Source organism: Cyprinus carpio, chromosome A1 (genome assembly GCF_018340385.1).
Source record: "Cyprinus carpio isolate SPL01 chromosome A1, ASM1834038v1, whole genome shotgun sequence".
Classification (NCBI taxonomy): Eukaryota; Metazoa; Chordata; class Actinopteri; order Cypriniformes; family Cyprinidae; genus Cyprinus; species Cyprinus carpio.
Genome location: NC_056572.1, coordinates 5,534,441 through 5,548,069, shown reverse-complemented (window position 1 = coordinate 5,548,069; position 13,629 = coordinate 5,534,441). Strand labels below are relative to the sequence as shown.

The following is a 13,629-nucleotide window of genomic DNA, read 5'->3' as shown; positions in this document are numbered from 1 at the left end:
GCCTTTGGATTTAAAGGAACAGTACCTATAGTTGTGTGATATGATTAATTATTTTTTTCAAACTCATACTCATCAGCCTGTGAAGAACATCAGAACAAATGTTATATCACACACACACATTTATATACAAAATGTTCGGGTCCACTGGACCTGGGCTCATAAAAGTGCGGAAATTGTAGGTCCTGTGTACCTTCACTCTGTCCTCCTGTTTGGGCCTGCTATTATTTACTATTTTACATGGTTGTTTACTATTTTAGTTTGTTTTTTGTTTTGTGTGTGTGTGTGTGTGTGTGTGTGTGTGTGTGTGAGAGAGAGAGAGAGAGAGAGAGAGAGAGAGCGAGAGAGAGTCTGTAAAAGTGTAAGTGTGAGTTTTGTGTTTCTGCCCCTGCTTTTCCTGCACAAGTTTGTAGAACTTTAATTCATAAATGTGATCTAACAAAGGTAAAGGGCAAATATTAATATGCTGTTTATATTGCTTGTAATTGGGATGAAGTAAACATCTGTTGAGTATTTTAACATAACATTTTTGATTGTGTTGAACTGAAAACCCAAAAATGCAGTGGGTCCACCAGATCCACGAACACTGTCTGAATAACAAAAATATGAACACCACACAAGGGTTAAAGCTAGATTTGAAGGTGGTGCCATTGGGAAATCTCCTTAAGCCCCCATAAGTGGCATAAACCACTTAGATTAGTGATGAAACAATCAACACACATTAGTGAGATTTACTCAAATTAACTGTAAGAGATGCTTAGTCATTACAAAAATGGATTTTAAGAGCTAATTTGCCAACATAAACAAGGAAGTGTGTTTTAACTGTATTTACAGGAATGTAGAAACATTTAAAGCGGATGATCAAAACCAAGCAAAGGATCATACACAATATGGTGCTATTCTACAAGTGTACACAATATACAGAAATATTGACGATTTGATTATATATCTCATTTACAGTTCATGACGTAAAGGAATCAAAAATTGCAATGAATACAGCACTGAATTCAGACTCAAAAATCATATTTTAAAAACTTTATTTAAGGAATACAAATATTTTGTCAGTTTTGAAAACTGCAATCAACTTCAGTTCTTAGTTGGTTGAGCCTCAGAAAACAGCATCAACAGTGAAAAACAGCATCAAGATTAAGAGCAAATGTCTCCAGTGCCATGACATTTAAGTAACACTGGCATTATGTTTCCGTGATAGTTCAAATTTTAAGAGATATTTAAGATAATAATAAAAAAGTAAAAGGCACAGTGGATGTCCTCCATCCCAATAACTGAGAGAGGAAATTCACAGGTAGAAAAACTATGGCAAATCATAAAAAAGTAATCTCCTTTGATGAAAGAGTTGCTTATTAGGCCACAGTGATTTTGGAATGCATGTGCAGAAAGGCTCCTCCAAAAACATGTAAGACACATTTGAGCAGGATTGGGCAAAATTCAGAATCGAAATCTCGGCCACCTTAAAGTCAATCAAGTGTTCTTCTACCCTATGAGAAGAATTATATATAAAGGAAATATTCATGTCATGTTTTTAACCAATTATGCTTCCGGTGTCAGCCATTTCTAGTTATTTTAGCTGTACAAAACAGTCCTTTATCATATTATTTTAATTTATTTTATGACTATTCATTTATTTTATATCATTTATCTGTTTATTGCAATTTGTTTTTCTTCTAGTTATTTACCTAAAGCGGCTAAAGATGGTTTATATGTGACATTTCAAACAGATCTATGTTTGTTTCTGTCAATAAGGCTGAAATTAAACTTTGTCAAGTTCTACACAACAAGGTTTTGTCAAGCCATCATTTAAAATTTGTCTCGATAAACTTTCTTTTTCAAGTTAAAATTACAGTTATTGTAAAAAGTCACTGTCAATATTAAGCTATTTAAGAAAAATGTCTCCCTGCACACCTATGAGACACAATATGTTATACTGCAGGGACACAGCAACAAGTATTACAGCAGGCATATCCACTGGATGTGAAGGAGGAGATGTAAAAGAAAAAAAAGAAAAAATCATGTTTAAATTATATTTTAAATTATATATTCAAGGATTGGGATGCATAATGGGGTGGTTTGGAATTTGTTTGTGTTTTAAACTGATTTTTGGACTTCCTCAACCTCTCCTCCTCCTTGATTAGCACCCTGTGGAGTTCAGAAGGGACACTTCTTTTTTGTGCAGAGGACACAGTCAATCAGTTAAAAGGAGCACACAAATGGGAGTCTCTAAAAGTTAATGCAGCGTTCCGAGGTGGGTTGGGAAGAATCACATATCTAGACTGCTGGGGATTCAGACTGCTTCCTCAGCAGAAGACGCCGCACCGGTTGTCTCGGCACTGGGAGAAGCAGCCTCAGCAGCAACATCCTCAACAACAGGTGCAGTAGGTTCCTCAGCATCAGCTGCTACTGCCTCTACAATGGTAGTTGCTGCCCCAACTTCCAGTGTTGCATCCACAGGTTCTGGGGTCTGTTCAGCCTCTGCTTTAACAACCTCAGTGACGGGTTGTGCTGCTGTGGCCTCAACAACTGTGGCAAGTTCAGCTGCTTCTGCTACTGAGGCCACCTCGGCCACTGCTCCTAAATGGAATACAGTGAGCAGGACTTCAAGAAAAGGCAACCTGATCCAAAGAAAATCCAAGATCAAGTGTGATTAAAAAGTTAAAGCAGACTTAGGAAATGTGTTCTTATACTAAATAAAGAGGGTTAGAATCAAGTGTTGCTAAATCCATCTGTCATTAATAGAACGACATTAAAGAGATTATGAGAACAGGACGATGTGCACATAAATAGTGGAAACCATTCAATAAGATTAGACTTCAAAGAATCCAAGCTCTTAGAGTTAGCATTAGAAACTTTTTGGGAGCTCAAAGTGAACCATACTTGCCCAGTGCCTCAGAATTAGATTGTAAAGAACCTGCATGGATGCTCAAGACAGTGCAGACCCATCACCAAGCAAACAACAAAAGCATTGATGAAAAAAAAAAAATGTTTTGAAATATTATAATGTAAAATTACTGTTTTAATGTGTCTTAAAATGTAATTAATTCCTTTGATGGCATCCTTACTCCAGACTTCAGTGTCACATGATCCTTTAGAAATCATTCTAATATTCTGATTTGCTGCTCAATAAACATTTCTTATTACTATCAGTGTTGACAATTAAGGAGCCCCGCACATGGCATGTAGGAAAAAAATATAAGGCTAAATTGTGTGTACAATTTACCATTTCATTCCCTCAATTTATAAATTGTGCAATTTAATAAATCAAGAGAATGAATTAGCAAACTGAGGGAACGAAATAGTAAATTGTGCACATTTTAGTACATCGAGGGAACGAATTAGTAAATCGTGCGCACATTTTTTTATTTAGAAAACAGTTGTGCTGCTTAAAAAAAAAAAAATTCACCATGGGGTGAAAGTCCAAAAAGTACAGCATTTATTTCAAATAGAAATCTTTTGTAGCATTAAAAATGTCTTTCCTGTCAGTTTTGATCAATTTAACTTAAAACAACAAGAAACAACAAAAAAAAATTGTATGGTAGTGTAGGTTAATAACATGTGAAAGTCACTCTGATGATAATAATATGAAAGCACTTTTACTAAGTTCAGAGTTCCATGGCTGTCATCAATCATGCTTACTTTGAATTGCCACAACTTAAACTGTCTGCAAACACTAAAAAGTTGTGCAACTATTATTGGAAAATTGTTTTATGTTTCTTTTTTTGTGTTGCTTTATGCATAGTTGGTGTAGTGGGAGAAAGTCAAAATTTATAGAAAAGTTTTGTTATGATTAATGACTGCATTTTCAAACACTCAAAAACAGACATGCTGTTAAGACAGAGGCTAAATTTATACTCACCCTCCTCACCTGATGGGAGAACAAAAAGTAAGGTGGTTAGCAGCATGCAAACAGGAGAAGTAAACAAGTGAAAGCTGCTCTAAATGTAGCTAGATTAGTGGCTGCTGAGTAACCTCAGAAATATGGTCAGGCCTGAGGAACTGCAGTAACATACACATACCAGCAGCAAACAGCAGCAAAAAGTGACACCCTTCCTCACGGCACCCATCAATTCAATGAATCCAACAATGAAAGATCTCTGAATGGGAATCTAATTCCAGCTGTCTGTGTAAATTATTTCCACTTTACTGATATTGAAAGATTAACTGTGATCTTTAACAGGCATGTAAGTTATTTGAATTTTAATTTAATTGAAGGTTTATGTGTGATTTTTTTCCAAATAAAATAAAATAAAAATAAATAAAATTAAATTAAATTAAATTAAATTAAATTAAATTAAATTAAATTAAATTACTTACTTTTAGGTCTGGCCTCGAGTTGAGCAATTCTTTCATTATATCTTGCACTGTCAGAGTTTATTGTCTTATAAGCCTGTATAAAGGAGGAAAAAGAGTTTAGATGAGGATAAATGGATGTTTTTGTTAAATTATAATATTAATGACGCATTCTAAAACAGGATGAAGAAATAAAAAATACATACATAAACAAGAGCAGCAGTAAGCGAGCTGCCACCAAGTACCATGTAAGCTATGTTTGTGCCGGACACAGGTAGACCAAAGGACATCTGTCGCGTAGGGAACACAGCTATTGAAAGATAAAGGGAAACACTTATCAGTACATGCAAATGAAGCCGTGTCTGTTTTCCTTCACCACCCATCAATCCAATTTTGAAAAATGAAAATCCAGTGCAGAAACTAATAACTGTATAAATGTTGTAATGTATGTTGTAATGTTATTTTCACCAGTACCAGTAATTGTGCCACTAATAAAGTTGTATCAAAGAATTAGTTTGGTAAGTGGAAATTTTAAGTAACATGCAAAGTTACACTGGATGAGACAAACCTGATGCAGCAAGCATGCGTTTTAGTCTTTTGTGTCTGTGCATGCATTTAGGCAAACACACACCCTCTGTGTAGCTGCAATGAAGCAGCAGAAGAGAACACAATGTCCAACAGTTAAACTGCATCTCCCACCCACTCTCTTAAAGCAATACTAGAGCACATGCACAGGACAAACTATACGGTCAGTCAAATCACAGAAACTAGATTTTTTACAGTTATTTCCAGTTTTACCATGCAAGAATTTCAGGAACGACTTCAATAACAAGGTGACTGCACCAAGATGGCCTGTGCCTCATTTAATCTTATTTATGGCTGAATGCATCAACGGACTGTTAAGGTGAAGGTAGACCCGCAGGTGTCCAGGACATAATGTGCACAGTCAAGCTCTCTGAAAACAGTGATAGCTTTACACATAAACACTGGCATAATGTAACGCCACTTGGGTGGAGACAGCAGACATGTCAATGTGCAGAACCCAAGGCAAATTCATGTTGGCAGAGAACCCTGCATAGGGCCCTTTCAAATATTTGGAGTTTTAGAAAATGCCTGAGCAGATTTTGTGAATACATCATGAGTTCAATCATGCACAAAATGCTGAGTCAGCATAAAATGGCCCTCAGAGTTAAAGGGGACAGGAGATCTTCAGATTTTAAAACAATAAAAAAAAAATAAAAAAAAAATTTGCACGCAGTTCAAACTGAGTAAATCCTTCTGCAGGAAATTAACTTTAAACAGATCAAACTCAGCTATTTCCCACAGATGCACTGAGCAGGGAGAGGTTTACATGTCCCAGCTGTTTGTTATGGAAAACTCTGCATTAAAAACAAACTTAAAATTCTGAAAAATGCTAATATCAAACAAAATGAACAATGAAACAAAATGAAACTCTTCTTAAAAATGAATCACAACTCGCCTTAAAAAAATGTCACTACATTTGACTTACCAAGATTCTATATTCTTATTTGAACTCAGATTTCTTCATCAGTAATTTAATTGAATCGAGCAAAATAATAATAATAATAATAATAATAATAATAATATTAATTGTAATTATAATTTGAGGTTTCCTTATCAGTGCAGGTTGAAACTTTATAGATTTAAAAAAAAACCAGCAATTAAAACTAAATTTCTAGTTTTCATGGGTTTATTTACTTTGGAATGCAGGTCGCTGCACACATTATCTATTGATTAGCACTTTCCTACAAGTTATGCAAATATGTTCAATAAATAATACCATTATAAAACACTGTATTACAATAAATAATAATCATGAAAAATAATCACAACAGTACAAACAATACCTTCTAATCCTTGCAATAAAAAAACACCTCTCTTAGAATATTCCATTACATAAAGCACTCATGAGTCTCTTCCAAATGAAAAGACAAAAGACGTATTTTTACCGATTTATGAAATCCCTATAGACAGACTTAATATTTCATTTTATTTTCTATAGAAAATATAGAAATGGATTAATTTAATGAGCATATCTCACATGTTGCATAACAAATATCAGAACTCAATTATGGAGTTGGATTAATTTAATAAGCATATCTCACGTGTTGAATTACAGAATTACCACATTTTGCTATAAGTTTGATTGCATAATTGCTGTTAATAGTGTTAATCGTCTGTTTGTTTACGTCTTTTTATTGATTTTTCTGAACATTTCTGCCATATGCACATGAACTGACAGTCACCCTGATAAGCTACTACTAAATATTGTAGAAACTTAATTTTCTGTAAAGTTGCTTTGTAATGATTTGTATCGTAAAAAAGCGCTATACAAATAAACTTGAATTGAATTGAATTGAATTGAATTGAATGAATTGAATTGAATTGAATTGACTGCATTGCACTGTTCTGCAAGACGTGACCAAGTGTCAATTACTTTTTCTTAATTTTCCCAATTTCCATTTCATATTTCAAAGTAATTTTAAAAGGGCACTTTTTATTTTTTGGAATATGCTTTTTTTTTTTTTTAACACAACTCTCTTTTACGATGTATAGGCTAGTGGATTTCATTTGCAAAATCGAAACTGCATTGAATATGGATTGAATGATGGATTGGAAATCGATGTTTTCTTACCATTGCTGAAAGGATTGAGTGTTTTGTGTGCCAGAGGCGCAAGTCTTTGCCAAGCCACTCTGCAGAACATCATTATTCCCGCTGTGGGTCCAGAATCCGTGTCACTGAAAACTTCAACTAACAGATTTATTTGCCACAAGCGTGTTCTCACACTTGCCGATCCTTTTAAACTCCCTCTGTCACCTCCCTCTGTGTCACGTCATGTGGTCCGAGAATAGTTTAAATATCTCGTTTACACTGCTATAAATACAGAACTGCATGAATACAGGACTTAAAAAATATTTTAAAAATAAACAATAAATAAACAATTGATTGTTTGTCATTATAACTTTTGAATGGAAAATTATAATAAGACTAAATAAATATTTCATTTGTATACTTAAATTCTCCATTGGCATGGTTAAATATGAATAGCCTAAATATTAAACAAGAAATATTTATTAGGCATTATTATAAATCAAAAAACGCTATTTTAAAAATTTCATATGGAACGTCTAGAAATCGAGGTCTCCACTAAACAACTCACAGGTGCAATAATGTTATTACAAAATATTGTATTGAAAATTCCATTTCATTTTCACTTCTGACATGGCTGCCATTAATTATGAATTTGATGTATTTATGTTTTAATCGCTATTCGAGTAAACAAGCATATTACAAGCATATTAGTTCTGTTGCAAATATAGAAAATAATATAAACTGCTTTGTTTTATTTGAAATTAAAACCAGTTCTATGATAAAATCTGGACAAAAATATCAATTTGCGTCTTATTCCGTATGGAATCAAAATAATGATGATGATGATGATGATGATAATACATTTTAACAACAAATCACAAGTGACGACTTTTATTTTGAAATCGCTACCGGACGTTCAGAACTTTTCTACTGGCTGCAGCGCTTTACGTGGGGACTGCGGGAAAAATCAGCAGGCATGGCGGGGCGCGGGAAAAGAAAACCCAGATCTTCGCCGCAGGTCATCATAAAATCCACATCAATTCGTGGCCAGCCGTAGTAAAGTTTTCAGTTAAGCTATTACGTTGAGTATTTACTGAGAGGTTATGTGCTGCTCGTTTGTGAATGATTGTGGCTCATATGCCTTTAGTTAGTTTGAGGTTATGTGCTGCTCGTTTGTGAATGATTGTGGCTCATAGTATAATCAGTGCTTTTCAATATTATGTGAATAATCACCATGTAAATGTCTGTTTGTGTCTTCAGTGTTCTTTAGCTACAGTGTTTTCAGTATCAGAACATTGTATCATGTACAAAACCTTCATCTGACATCAATTAAGACATTAGACTTTAGTTTACTGTGACAGTATATAGGTGTGTGTTGGATTGTAATGACCATTATAAATATTAATCTGCCTTGCACACCTGTTTCCTCAGCTCAACTGTACTGAACATAACTGGTTTCTTTACTTAATTGAAGTGTTTCTTCCTTATTACAATCATTTCGTTTTAGACTAAAACATTTACTGTTGTGGGTTAAAAACAAACCCACCTTCCTTTGATACGTTTTACAAATTATTTTATCAAGAGGAGTATTTTTTCAGTCTATTTGCTGCTAACATAAAGAAAAAAATGGTTTCTGTTTGTATTATTTTATTATTTAAAATATTATATCTTCCAGTGTAACTTATTCAAACTTATAATTGCCTGTTCCAGACAGAAACACTAAACGGGGAGGTGAAAAAAGCTAAAGAAGCCCAGAGGGATGAGAAGACTGCTGGAATGCGAGAAGAAGTGGAAAGATTGTACAAGCTACGCATGCCTGATGATTTTTTCCAGTTTTGGGAATTTTGCAAGGGTCTTAGTGCTGACTGTCCTCAAGGTATCCGTCTTATATTTATGGTTCCATATCCATACCAGCACTATTCACATGTTTTTTTTTTGTTCTTTTTACTATTATCATAACCATTTTCAACATATTATAAATATTTTAAAACGAATATATGTCTTGTTACACTGGTGTTTAATTTTTGCATGTGTTTTTGTGTGCTTTACAGATGCCCTAAAGGAAACACTTGGGCTTCGGCTAGTTGGGCCGTTTGATATCCTGTCCAAAAATCACAAAAACTCATCTTCCTCTCAACCCAACTTTCACCTTCATTGGCGTTATTTCTATGATCCCCCAGAGTTCCAGACCATCATACAGGGCAATGTAGACACCCAGCACCACATGGGCTACTTCAGGTGACTGTTTACCTGTGAAAGACATTTATTTTTTAATTGGATTAAAAAGAAAAAATTGCAAAGATGATTGCAATAGCTATTTTTGGCACATCAGAAATAAAGGTGTTTCTGAAATAATTAGGTGTTTCAGTGTGATTTTCTCACTGTACATGTCTCCCTGTTCAGAGATTTACCTGATGCTTTGCCTGTGTTCATTGGGGAGAATGAAGCCAAGAAGGGCTGTACCATCACACAGATGGGGGACAACATCTTTGCAGCTGTTCTGTGAGTGTCTTCAGTAAATATGTATAGATGCTTTGACTGGTTGCTGTTAGGGTTGGGCGATGTCTACCAAATAGACATCAGATGATGTCTACAGTGAAACATCCCGATGGACGAGGACATCTCATTTTCCACTAGATATTTTCATCTTCATCTCATCAGTAATTTCGATTTTGGCACGCTCTACAGCAGCTGACCACTAAATGTCTGGGTATACTTCACTTTCCGTGTTCCGTTCGGTCTCGTGCACAGCTGCGTCCTCACAGCTTTCAGAGTATACTCAACCGCGGATGGATGAGCTTGACACGTGCGCAGTATCACATACTCGACTTGCTCTGTCTCAATATTCTCCTCATGCCTGCGCCGTTATACATGGACCGTCCGCGCGGTCACAAAAATTGGGCTGCCAGCTCTATATTGTGATGTCTGTCAGCCATCAGCGATGGACCATAGCATCATCTATCAGCCCAACCCTAGCTGCCAATTCAGGTTCCCATTTCTTTTTCCCCATTTTTAACAAACTTGTTGCCTTCATTAGTCAATTTTAAATGGTTCTTTGGTATAATGATAATTAATTAATTAAATTAAAATGTCAAAATAGTTATCAAAATGTTTTTATATAATTTTAAATGTGGTGTGAAATATTTGGTGTAATGATAATGAATTTATTAAATTAAAATATTCATTCATGTCATTCTTTTCTTTTTTCATGTTTCTCTTTGCTTAATGTTGTTCTCTCTCTCCTGCCACACAACCTAGGCTGTTTTTGCAGAAGAAAAGGAAGGAGAGGGGACAACAGAAAAACGAAGCAGCTTTGGACTGGTTAGAAGAAGATTTGAAGCGAGAGGCTGAGAGGTTAGATTTGCCTCTGGAACAGAAAACTAAAGCTATGAAACAAAGAGAGAGAAAGGTGTGTTTTGTAATGTGATGTAAGACCATTTGACAGAACCACCCCTTTATCACTGTAAAACATTTGTGGTATGTTTTAAAGTTTAATGCCAGCAGTTAATAAAATTAATTTCCGAAGGTTTTTTTTTATTTTTTCATTTATCTTTTTTCTGCAGGTGGTCACAAAGACATTTCATGGAGCGGGAATTGTGGTTCCAGTGGATAAAAATGATGTTGGATATAGAGAATTGCCAGAAACCGATGGTAAACCTGAAATCTCTAACTGTTTTAGGGATGTGTTGCCTTTTAATGCTGTCAATTTAACATGTTAATTTGGTGCAATTAATTATGGAAAAACAATACATTAAAATTATTTAATTATACAATGTTGAATCAAAATATTTATTTCTAAAGCTACTTTTTGTAATGTCTATGTAATGATTTTCTCATCTAACAAAATGACTTTAAATGATCTTTTGGGGGGTCATTTATTTGCAAATTATTAATCTGCACATGTAATTAATTAGATTTAAAAAAAATTATCTGTTGACAACCCTAATTTTAATGTTGATTAACACTGGCTATTTTGTGAAATGCTGCTGTTGCTTTGCATTTTGCAACATCAATATTAAAATTTGTAATGGGAGACAAACTTTGATTTACAGTTTTTCCTTCTTCATTCTATTTACCTGTAGCAAGTCTGAAGAAGATTTGCAAAACGATTGTAGAGGCCAAAGATGATGAGGAGAGGATGAAAGCTTTCGCGCCCATTCAGGAAATGATCACCTTTGTTCAGTTTGCCAATGATGAATGTGATTACGGCATGGGCTATGAGCTTGGAATAGATCTGTTCTGTTATGGCTCACATGTAAGATTAACACACACATACAACCAATACTACAACAGATGTTCAAACCTAAATACTTGAACCTCTTATACCTAAAGAAATGTATATTTATGCTCGTTTATATTTAAATATTTTCTGTAGTTTTTGCAGTTGTCTTTGCATTATGTATCTGGATGCCAAAAGTTAAGTCTCTACCACAGGAACATCTAATTTACTATTGAACACACCTTCTAGATGTTTTATTTATCTATTTAAAAAGGTAAATATTAATGCAAATTAATAATCAAAAACAACAAGAATTTTCAGTTACATTAGAATTGCTTAAGTGAATTTAATAATAAAAGTAATAAAAGATTGTAATAAAATAACCTTAAATGAATAACCTTGACCTTAAAATGTTCATGGTAGATTTTTTTGTATATGTTGTCAATATTGCTGTTTGGTTATTTTTAAGAGGTCATTATACCTCAGCGGGTCTTTTAGACTAAATTCATATTGCATGACATAATGCACAGAAATAATAGATTTTTCCCGTCTGTTTGCATTGACTTGTGATATAACCGACTGCTTAAATTAATATCTTGCCGAGACAAGCATTTCGACCAGGATGTGTATTAAACCACACACAGATTTGCATGCAGTTGCTGTACTTTTTAAGTTTTCACATTTCAGTATGGACTGTGCATTATGCCTTGTTTGTGTCCAGAGAATCTCAGAAAAATTTTTAATGCCTCCATATCTGTTACCTTTAATAGCTTTCTGCTTGCCATCCAAGGCTATCTTCCAGAGAGTGTGTCCTTGCACTTTGCAAACACATTAATAGCCATATCTGACAGGTTTCTCATGATACAGAGTTCTTCCAGACAGCTGACCATTGCCTTTTTTGTTGTTGTTGTTGTTTTTTGGTAGTATTTCTATAAAGTGGTACGTCAGCTGCTGCCAATGGCGTACAATCTGCTGAATAGAGGCCTGTTTGGAGAGATACTAGAGGTGCACCTCGCCAGCCGTTCCCAGGACAACCTTGATCAGCTCTCTACTGTCTGATGTATATTGAGTGAATGATAAGCTATTCAGAATGACTTCCTGTAAATGTTGTCTGAGTGGGGTCAGAGACAGATTATACTGCACTAAAATATGCTGTTATTTGCTGCTGGGTTATTGAAAATGCTACAAAGCCCAGGAAAGGTTTGTTTCTTAAACCTAAATTAAGCTTAAATTCCCAAAAGGTGTATTGGATAATTAAATGTAAGCATTTCCTTTTATGGAAACATATTTGCTTTTTTTGATAACTGTTTAGTCATGCATTAAAAGTGAAAAGTGAGTTTTCCTCTCCAGGTTCTTCATCCTGAGAATCAACATTTTCAAGCAATACTGTGCCTTTCCAAACCTGAATCTATTTCATTTACACTGTCGATCCATAGAAAAATGAGTTACGGCTGCTGAGAGTTCAGTATGTTTCATATGTTATTTACAGTTGTGCTTTCTGCATTGCCATTAACGTATTTTGCATAGCCCAGTTACTTGAACGCAAATGGTCCTTCAATTTGCCTGTTTATTTAAATAGTGACTCCTGAGTGCTGACCAACAACTTAGCTGTGGTTTCAGATCAGTTCAAGTTTATTTTCGTGAAAGCAGAACTTACTATACATATAGCAAAAGTGACTGATTCTTGTTGAAATGGTACCTTAAGTAATCTGTACTGAGAAAGCATAAGTTAGGAAATGAGTTTTCAGTGTCAATTTATTACTGTCTCTGTTCATCATTATGATCATCATCACATTACTGTTGTCCAGTACTGTTCCAAAGTAGATGTTTAATAAAGTGTATATTTTTATTGCTTGTGCTGTTTGAAAAATGAAAGTGGTTATAATCATAATACAACCAATTGCTATAATTGTGCTTACACTTTAAATGTAAATCTTTATAATCAGTATAGTAAATACATATTTCAGTTGCCTAAAAAGGGATAGTTCACCTTCAGTTGCTGGTCCCCAATGACTTGCATTGTGTTTTTTTCCCCCTTCTTTTCTCCATACTATGGAAGTCAGTGTGGCCCAGCAACTGAAGGTGAACTATCCCTTTACCTCTGTTATGGCATTTGTTACCCATTTTACTTACATAATGTGACACATCTTAGAATATTCAGATGGGGGAAAAAAAGAGAAATAATGTGAGATTTTGTAATGCCAAGCAAGTCAATACAATGACATTACATACTCCGATATTCCGTTAAAAGTTTCTATTTTATAAATCAATTTTTAGTCTCTTTGTCTGGAAAGCTATTACACGGGTACTTTTTATGCTTACGATTCATTTAACAATGTTTTATGGCAACTTGCCCAGCTATTTGGGGTAAGTTGTCACAATGGAAACCTGTTATTAAATAGCCTACAGGAATAAAGGAGCTGTTTAGTTAGCGCTCAGATAAAATATAGCACTTTTTTTGCACACAAATTGGTTTGATAATTGGTTTCCTAACAAA

At 34.6% G+C, this 13,629-nt stretch overlaps 2 protein-coding genes across 5 annotated transcripts; one reads left to right on the top strand and one right to left on the bottom strand.

The window, feature by feature from the left end:
• Positions 1-2,110: 2,110 nt before the first annotated feature.
• LOC109051716 (protein MGARP-like) lies at positions 2,111-7,147 on the bottom strand. Of its 3 annotated transcripts, none has more exons than XM_019069200.2 (5): positions 6,956-7,144; positions 4,506-4,609; positions 4,324-4,396; positions 3,866-3,874; positions 2,111-2,583 (listed from the first exon to the last, which is right to left on the bottom strand). In XM_019069200.2, exons 1-5 carry the CDS (start codon positions 7,026-7,028, stop codon positions 2,297-2,299), a joined length of 546 nt encoding a protein of 181 aa, XP_018924745.1. In that variant the 5' UTR covers positions 7,029-7,144; the 3' UTR covers positions 2,111-2,296. The 3 variants fall into 3 exon arrangements, with proteins under 3 accessions (XP_018924745.1, XP_042579502.1, XP_042579425.1); XM_042723568.1 differs by lacking the exon at positions 6,956-7,144 and adding an exon at positions 4,868-4,936; XM_042723491.1 differs by lacking the exon at positions 3,866-3,874 and having other exon boundaries at positions 6,956-7,147.
• A 661-nt stretch (positions 7,148-7,808) lies between these two features.
• Positions 7,809-12,981, top strand: LOC109051718 (histone PARylation factor 1). 2 transcript variants are annotated; one of them, XM_042723338.1, is made up of 8 exons: positions 7,809-7,931; positions 8,624-8,789; positions 8,965-9,151; positions 9,317-9,415; positions 10,172-10,322; positions 10,477-10,564; positions 10,996-11,168; positions 12,057-12,981. In XM_042723338.1, exons 1-8 carry the CDS (start codon positions 7,890-7,892, stop codon positions 12,189-12,191), a joined length of 1,041 nt encoding a protein of 346 aa, XP_042579272.1. In that variant the 5' UTR covers positions 7,809-7,889; the 3' UTR covers positions 12,192-12,981. The 2 variants fall into 2 exon arrangements, with proteins under 2 accessions (XP_042579272.1, XP_042579326.1); XM_042723392.1 differs by lacking the exon at positions 7,809-7,931 and adding an exon at positions 8,410-8,542.
• The last annotated feature ends 648 nt before the right edge of the window (positions 12,982-13,629 follow it).

Excerpts from the sequence above, each read along its gene's own strand:
- LOC109051716 (XM_019069200.2), bottom strand. The coding sequence starts at position 7,028 with ATGATGTTCTGCAGAGTGGCTTGGCAAAGACTTGCGCCTCTGGCACAC. Across the intron at positions 4,610-6,955 it reads ACTCAATCCTTTCAGCAATG|CTGTGTTCCCTACGCGACAG; the intron begins GTAAGAAAACAT and ends ATCTTTCAATAG. Across the intron at positions 4,397-4,505 it reads TTACTGCTGCTCTTGTTTAT|GCTTATAAGACAATAAACTC; the intron begins GTATGTATTTTT and ends TCCTTTATACAG.
- LOC109051718 (XM_042723338.1), top strand. The coding sequence starts at position 7,890 with ATGGCGGGGCGCGGGAAAAGAAAACCCAGATCTTCGCCGCAG. Across the intron at positions 9,152-9,316 it reads CACCACATGGGCTACTTCAG|AGATTTACCTGATGCTTTGC; the intron begins GTGACTGTTTAC and ends CTCCCTGTTCAG. Across the intron at positions 11,169-12,056 it reads TGTTCTGTTATGGCTCACAT|TATTTCTATAAAGTGGTACG; the intron begins GTAAGATTAACA and ends GTTTTTTGGTAG.